Consider the following 7,922-nt stretch of genomic DNA (forward strand, 5'->3'; position numbering starts at 1 on the left):
TAAGTTATATTTCTCCTACCATAATGGCGGAACCATGATTTCATGTGACACATGAATCTGTCCGCAAAAGGTTAAGTAACAAGTTGACATAGGATTACTTCTATTTAAATTTAAATGAATGATGGCTGGGTCCACAGAGCAAATTTAAACCCTGTTAACTCTTTTGGATTAAAAATGTAAATGCAGTTTCTTTGTGATATTATGTCACAACTTTGGTGCTCACTGCAGCAATGTAGGATTTTCCCAATATCTCAATAATCCTAAAATCCAATGTTTACCTACCATCTTTTATCCTCAATATAATTTGAGAATTTGACCACAATAATAGTAGTAGCCTACTGCTGGAGCCTTCAGTCCTATGCAAGCAGTATAAATAAGCACTATTATTATTATTATTATTATCATTACTTATTACTAACACCCGATGATAGCTTTTTAAGTTCCTGATTTGAATCACAGGCTTTTCTTCTCTAGTCTGACGAGTGGTATTGGTATAAGCAGGGTCATCGCCCTGTGTCACCGCGACCTGGTTACATCTTTTCTGACATTCCCTTTAGTTATCTAGAAGAGCCCTAGACTTCATACAAAGGCCAGAGTTCTTTTAGGACTGATTTCTAACGATATTTCTGTTTGTGTGATTTACAGGAAGCTAGCGCAGAAGTGGCATCCTGACGGATACTCAGGGGCAGAGAAGAAGAAGGCTGAGAAGAAGTTCATGGACATTGCTTCCGCCAAGGAGGTCCTAACTGATCCTGGTAAGCCTTTTTTTTTCGTTTTCAATGGCTTCTGTTTTTTTAAGTATGTGATTTTCCACGAGACAAGACAAAATCGATTCATCGCGTAAATTTCAAAGACGAAAAATGAATCTTCTCGTCGTGCATCACTAGATTTAACGGGTCTGTGTCGTAGCATGTCCCTCGTCAGATGGGCGAGAAGAGACAGAATACTCCCTATAAACGAAGCGAGAGTCATGCATTATGACGTCATCGCCTACGGGAGCGTATGCCGTAACGTCAAAGTTCACGATTTACCGGTATTTTTTAAATCGATTTATCTCGGTATCTCCAAGTCGTAGAAGAAAAAGAAAAATTCCGTTGGTCCTCATTTTTCCTGCTCTATGACTTTCAAACATCACCCAAGTAAGCGCAACTGATCTATTGAATAATGTATTGAAGAAACTGCTCTATATCAATCTGCTTTATATCAATATCTCTTCTCTCGTTCGTTTCACAGAGAAGAGAAGAAAGTACGACCAGGGCGAGGATCCCCTGGATCCAGAATCAGGAAGACATCCCGAAGGATTCAACCCGTTCCAGCAATTCCATCATTTCCAGGGTAGTCCGTTCCAGTTCAAGTTCCATTTCAATTGAGCTGGGTTTTCGCTCTAATGAGAGCGTATGCTCGGAAATGATCCAATACGATTGGTAAACCACATCTTTTAATCAGGTATCGAAGATTCCAACTTTAAAAAAGGAAAAGTGTTCATTAAATAAAATTTATAGATTTTAAATTTTAAACCGGTGATATTATTCATGGAAAAAACCACCAACCTTTTGAAAATTGTATAAAATTTCTTTGATCCAATTGAACTTTATGTTCTGTACACAAAAAGCCCACTCTGAGGCTTGTGTTAGGCTGAAAAATATTGGGTGAAATCCTTACAAAAAACCCACTATTAGGTGTAGAGGCAAACAGCCCTAAAAGTTGAAGCTTAAGTAAGCATGTTCTGTTTGAATGAAAACAAGGAATTCGATTGTTTCTCCCCCATTTAAAGCCGACTTTGTACCAAATTAGGTACCGACATTGGGATTCGATGTTTGAATCAGGCATTAGACCTTTGTAGTCTAACAGCCTGTTGGCTTAATAGCCCTGTTAAGGGTGTACAAATCAAATATAACTTAACAGGCCTTCTAGGGGCTGAAAAAAATATTGGTGAAATCCAACCTAGGTATCCTTGGAAGAAAAAAAGGTATGGATAGTACCTATAGACCGCCTTTTTACTTTTTTTTTTTAATTAGATTGCCATAGGAGGTAAATTTTAGGGTTGAACCCTAAAGAAGGGAACCCTAAACTTTAGGGTTCACCCTACCTCCCTTGTATTTTTGTAAAGTGATGAATTGAAAATTTGTACCATCATATTGTAATGAAACTTTGTTGATCAATTTAAAAGTCATAGCTTGAAATAGGAGGGGGCTTTGTTAAGTCACAGGCAACACGGGTCCGGTGCAACAGCCAATGAAACCCTCTCCTTTGATTTAGTTTTCATTAAAAAAAGAAAAAAGAAGAAAGTAGTGAGAATGGAATGGAAAAAGTTTGGACCGATTGCAATATACATAGCTTTGCTCTAACTAGTAAAAAAAAAGTCTATTTTGCCCCCAAATCAAGTACCAATTATTCAATAGAAATATACCTTGTGATAGGGCAGAAGTATACTTGTTTAATGAAATGTATGATGATGGTAAGTATAATAGAAATATACCTTGTGATAGGGCAGAAGTATACTTGTTTAATGAAATGTATGATGATGGTAAGTATAATAGAAATACACCTTGTTTATCCTGGTCGAGTTAGTTATTACAGACGCTACTACGCCACCTACTTTTTGAACTAATTCCTATTTACCTAAAACAAGCTGGGCCCGTCCCTCCGGGAATTATTTAGCCCGTAGTTTATTCGATCAGTACCTATGTACCCACCTAATTTGTTTAATATTCAGTTTATTATTATTATTCTTAATTTGATTTTTCGATTTTACTTTCATGTAATGATTTCAAATCAAGACTAGAGCCCGTTCTCCCTTTATTCCCAATATAAGGTTCAAGTCTGGGGCCCATTTCACACATGATCTGGAGTTGGTGAAATCGCATAGGTAGAATAAAAGTATAAGATACTTTCTCTTAATGATTTTTTGGACCCTCATTGGTTTACTCAGGAAACTAGTATTTTTGGAATAGGCCCCAAAAATTTTTAAGGCCGGGGCCACAAAGTGAGTTTAAACTCGCTTTAAGTTTAACTCTCGGATTAATTAAATTGCTTAAACCGAGAGTTAAACCTAAACGGAGTTTGAACTCACTTTGTGGCCCCCGGTCTAAGATATTGTTCTGAGTTTTATTTGTAATCCAAGAATAAATTGTATGAACGATCTATTTCTAGTCACTTGTTTCATGATTAGCTACGACTCGGTAGCATTAGAGATGAGTAAAGAGTGAGGGAGTTGTAAAAAAGAACTACTCTTTTCAGTGAACTACTCACTACTCAGTTCATGAGATCCTAAGGCCAAATACCTATAGGGAGTTGAAGAGTGAGTTACCATTTTAGGATCAGACTCACTGAGTATTTCACTGAAAAGAGTAGTTCTCTTTCTAACTCATTCACTCTTTACACATCTCTACATTATAGGGACCTGTGTTGACATACAGTTAGTATTCTAGGCCAGGGTTTAGGAGACTCATGTTGAAAGAGTGAGTTACCTGTTTTAAGATCTGACTTACTGAGTAGTTCACTGAAAAGAGCAGTTCTTTTTCTAACTCATTCACTCTTTACACATCTCTGCATTATAGGGACCTGTGTTGACATACAGTTAGTATTCTAGGCCAGGGTTTAGGAGACTCATGTCGACTTCATACAAACCTCGTTGAAATGTTGACTTTGCACTAACCTTATGTTACCCCATTTCTCAATGTTTTCCTCCGTTGAAACTTTTTTTTCAAGAGGTTTTTTTTTTTAGAGGTTTGACAGAGGGAACTGTAAACAGTTGAAAAACATAGGTATCACAGATTTTTTCCCCTTTTTTCTGGGGATAAGAAAACCCTTAATATGAAAAGATCCTACACTCTCAGCATCAATGCATTACCTGGTTTCAAATTGCATAGCAGCACAACCATTCGGTTCTGCATTTGTTCAATCGGCACAAACTTGACCAATCCACTGACCACCGTCCTTGGTGCTGCCTCGCCCAACTCAACTTTCTCCACATACAGAGAATCAGCATCCGGATGCTTAGATGCTTCGATAATTTTTCCCACACGCAAATCCAGTCGGCCTATATCAACTGGGCCTTCATCCTTATCACTTGGTTTTGGAGCCACAGCCTTTGCTGGTTTTGTCTTGGCCGGTTTTTCTGGCTTGGTGCTTGTGTCCTTGTCAACAGGAGATTCAGATTGTGGTGTGCTGGATGCTAGATGGGAAGGAAAATGTCAAAGTAAGAAAATGGAAATCACATGGTGTGAGAATAAAAATAACAATATCATGAAGAAGAGGATGAGCAAGGGATGGAGGAAAGCTCCATAGAAGCATAAGCTATCTTATCAGCTCCTAACATCTTAACCTTTTGCGTACAGAATCAATTTCACCAGAATCGCTCTTACGGTAGGATTCATGTCCCACATGAAACTCAAGCGTTGTTGTTACAGTCAGACGTAAACAAAACATTTTTTTCAAATACGGTAGGATTCATGTGAGACATGAAACCTCCGAAAAGCGATTTGTGGTAGGCTTCATGTCACACATGAAATTGTTCCCTCGCTTTTAATTTATTTTCTTTTTTTTCCTAGTTGAGATAGAAACATCTGGTTTTTTTTGTCTTCTTCGGAAATCTTCGGACTATAATTCCGAATGCTTTGGAATCATAATAAACAAACACCGGCTTTTCAGTCAATTGTTCAATTTTCAGTGGCGGATTGAGGACATTGAGGTACACGTCTGCCCCCGATGATTTTTACTTTCTATTACTATTTAGCCAACACCTGCGAGCAGCTAAGACGCGTTTTGTTCTTATTTGAACTCATCAGTTAGACATAGCTCTCAGGTGCTGGCCAAGAATTTGGAAGTGTTATTTATACTTCAGAGATGGAAATTGTGGAGAAACGAGAACCTGAGTTTCTATGTAAGATTTTATGTTAGTGTCGAGTGTTGTAGTGAGCGCCACAACTACAGTATAGCGGAGCTATACTAGTTTTTTTTCTTTTATCACGTAAAAAAAAATAAATATCTCATTACGGTATTACCTCTGTTCATTTTATTGTAAGTAGGTCTGTGTTTTTATTATCATTCACATCATTTTTTTTTTTTTTTTTTTTTTTTTTTTTCTATGTGCATGTATATGTCATAGCTACTCATTTTCCTCACGAGGCCGAGTGGGTCCTGCAACAGCCAGTCATGGAATCAATCATTTGCATGATACAAATTTCTTGACCCCGTCGGGAATCAAACCTGGGTTCCAATGTGCAAGGCGAGCACAGTGACCACTACACCATGGGAGCTGATACTCTTCTGGATTTTTTAAAAAAAACTAGCCAATCAGATTGCTTCATTTAAGGAGTTAACTTAAATGGAGTTTAAACTCACTTTGTGGACCCAGCCATGAATCCCCAAAAGTCACAATAGATTGGTACATGTGTTTACTGTATTTAAGGTTTTTTACTTTCTATTTTTCTAATTAAAACTAGACAACCAAAGGAACCCTATCCACACTAACCTTCCTTAGCTTGAGACTCCTCCGGCTTCACTTCTTTACTCTTGGGGATGCTTGCAATCAACTCTGTGTTGCCCTGAAGTTGCATGAGTCGTGCTTTAGCTTGTTCAACTTGCTTCTCAAGTAAGGCATTCTCATGTGTGAGAACTTTCAATGTGTTCTGGTTAGACAGTTGTACAACTTGGTTTAGTTCTTTCTGAATGTACGAGATGAGATTGTAGATGGTATTCACATTGTTCTCGAGTTTCAGTATGTTGTGAGACATTCTGAACCTGAAAAAAAGTTTAACTTATTAAAGTTTAGGACAAAAACATAATTTTTTCTGCTCTTTGACTTTAAAACCTCACCCAAGTAGCACAACTGCATTGCCCTGAAGTTGCATGAGTCGTGCTTTAGCTTGTTCAACTTGCTTCTCAAGTAAGGCATTCTCGTGTGTGAGAAGTTTCAATGTGTTCTGGTTAGACAGTTGTACAACTTGGTTTAGTTCTTTCTGAATGTACGAGATGAGATTGTAGATGGTATTCACATTGTTCTCGAGTTTCAGTATGTTGTGAGACATTCTGAACCTGAAAAAAAGTTTAACTTATTAAAGTTTAGGACAAAAACATAATTTTTTCTGCTCTTTGACTTTAAAACCTCACCCAAGTAGCACAACTGTTGTATTATCCTCACAAGGCTGGGTGCACCCTGTAATCCATAAAGAGCTTAAAATTCTTTGACCTTGCAGGGAATCAAATTCAAGACCTCTGAAGTACAAGCCTTGTGTGATACCCACTTCCATATATTATGTACCTTATTTAAGTTGGAGTTTACCTCACTGCTGTGGGTGTTAATTTTTGTATTGTCTATCATCTATACTACTTTGTAAGTACTTACATTGGCAGATTTGGTACGTGTTCTCCAAGTACAAATCCCTTCAATCAACAAAAGGTGAGTTTCTTATCACTTGTGGCTCTTATCAGATATCAGAATGAAAAATATAGGTATAATATTAAATTTAGCTCACATGCAACTCTTTCCAAAAATCCAGATTGATAAAATTCAAAATTTCAAATATTCCCGCCTCTGGTGTCGTGTGTTTGAAAAGCGGCTTTCACACGGTCCCCAAAAAGTAGGCGTATTTTTTTTAGGCTCGGGATTACCAAGTCAAAGTCGGTTTGGTAGACCCGGGCTTCGCTGTTTTTATCTACCTAATATAATTTTTTTAATACCTATACCTTATCCATTTGAATATGGCAGCAAGGATTCATCTAAAAAGTAGGCTACGTTGCCAAACGTGTCAAAGGTTCAACGGTAGAATATCTTTAAAGGAGGAAGGTACATTGCACAGTGCTTCCTCCCACAATGATACTTTTTTTTTATGCCGATGGTATTCAGTATTCGTAATGATTTATGTATTCCTAAAAAAAGTAACGAAAAGATGATTTCTTACTAGAATTGAATAATAATAAATTGTTTATTATATTATTTTATTTCATTTTTTGAACAAAGACTTTGTTTGGACTGCTCAAGGAAAGGGAAAGGGACTTTTCAGTCTCATTTTGGCAGTATATGTAGACAGGGTATATTCTAGTCTACATCTAGGTATTATCAACAGTGACAAAATTAAACAAAATGGGGGCTAATCCGGCCCTGCCCACATTCCGAATTACCCGGAGCAGCAACGAACAATGTGAGAACAGAGTGGGATGTTCCTAGTTGTCAAACTGACATGCTTGTTTGATGTTTGACGGAAAACGATTCAATTAAGTCGCTCTTATTCGGAGGGACCTTTTGTCGGTTTCAGCCAACCTTTGCAGCCTTTTTGTAGATCCCGCCTTCCGCCTTTGTGCGAAACCATCAATCACTACCAGCAACATAATTAAAAGCCAATTATGAAGTCCAATTATGTTACAATACCCATTTCTGAATCGTCTGATGCTTGTTCTTGGTTTTTGTCAGTGGCGGATTTTTTTCCCCCCCAAGAGGTTTGATAGAGGGAACTGTAACTGCTGAAGTCTTATCGTCGGGAAATCGAAAAGAGAAGGAAGATAGGATAGGAGAAAGCCAGCCGTTCCGACAGCGAACATTATCCGTTCAGGAAAAAATCCGCCCGGGCGGGAATCGAACCCGCAGCCTAGCGCTTACAAGGCAGACGCACTACCAACCAAGCCAACTAGGCTGGTGGCTAAATTTTGGTTTAGATTTTCGAGTGCCCTGTGTAGAATCTACACTGTAGATAAGTATTCCGATAGAGATCATTACCAGTCGACACTGATTTTGACTGATTTCATTCTCAAATAATCAAATTCTCATTAGCTTCTGAGTTACATGTGTTACTGTGGCTGCTCGTAGGGTAGATAGGTAGCTAGATACTCTTTTTTTGGATGTGTATTTTTCACACTTCCCTGTCATAGTTTTCGGCAGACCCTCTCTCTCTCTCTCTCTCTCTCTCTCTCTCTCTCTCTCT

The 7,922-nt window shown here is 38.0% G+C and overlaps 2 protein-coding genes across 3 annotated transcripts; one reads left to right on the plus strand and one right to left on the minus strand.

Annotated features, from left to right (window-relative positions):
- Positions 1 to 605: 605 nt before the first annotated feature.
- Positions 606 to 2,303, plus strand: LOC103521500 (dnaJ homolog subfamily C member 3-like; the record flags this gene model as incomplete). The annotated part of the gene is made up of 2 exons (XM_008486611.2): positions 606 to 755; positions 1,234 to 2,303. Coding segments are annotated over 2 exons (287 nt in total), but the record flags the coding sequence as incomplete, so codon positions are not given.
- Positions 2,304 to 3,812: 1,509 nt separating this feature from the next.
- On the minus strand, positions 3,813 to 6,494 carry LOC103521501 (aminoacyl tRNA synthase complex-interacting multifunctional protein 1). Of its 2 annotated transcripts, XM_026832151.1 has the most exons (4): positions 6,350 to 6,494; positions 5,834 to 6,039; positions 5,477 to 5,539; positions 3,813 to 4,177 (listed from the first exon to the last, which is right to left on the minus strand). In XM_026832151.1, coding segments are annotated over exons 1-4 (621 nt in total). In that variant the 5' UTR covers positions 6,352 to 6,494; the 3' UTR covers positions 3,813 to 3,827. The 2 variants fall into 2 exon arrangements, with proteins under 2 accessions (XP_026687952.1, XP_017304319.1); XM_017448830.2 differs by lacking the exons at positions 5,834 to 6,039; positions 6,350 to 6,494 and having other exon boundaries at positions 5,477 to 5,822.
- Between the last annotated feature and the right edge of the window lie 1,428 nt (positions 6,495 to 7,922).

This window comes from Diaphorina citri, unplaced genomic scaffold (genome assembly GCF_000475195.1).
Source record: "Diaphorina citri unplaced genomic scaffold, Diaci psyllid genome assembly version 1.1 scaffold5337, whole genome shotgun sequence".
Lineage (NCBI taxonomy): Eukaryota > Metazoa > Arthropoda > Insecta > Hemiptera > Psyllidae > Diaphorina > Diaphorina citri.

Coding starts and splice junctions, on each gene's coding strand:
- LOC103521501 (XM_026832151.1), bottom strand. Junction 5,540..5,833: donor GCAACTTCAGGGCAATGCAG/TTGTGCTACTTG, acceptor AGGGCAACACAG/AGTTGATTGCAAGCATCCCC. Junction 4,178..5,476: donor GGAGTCTCAAGCTAAGGAAG/GTTAGTGTGGAT, acceptor CTTCCCATCTAG/CATCCAGCACACCACAATCT.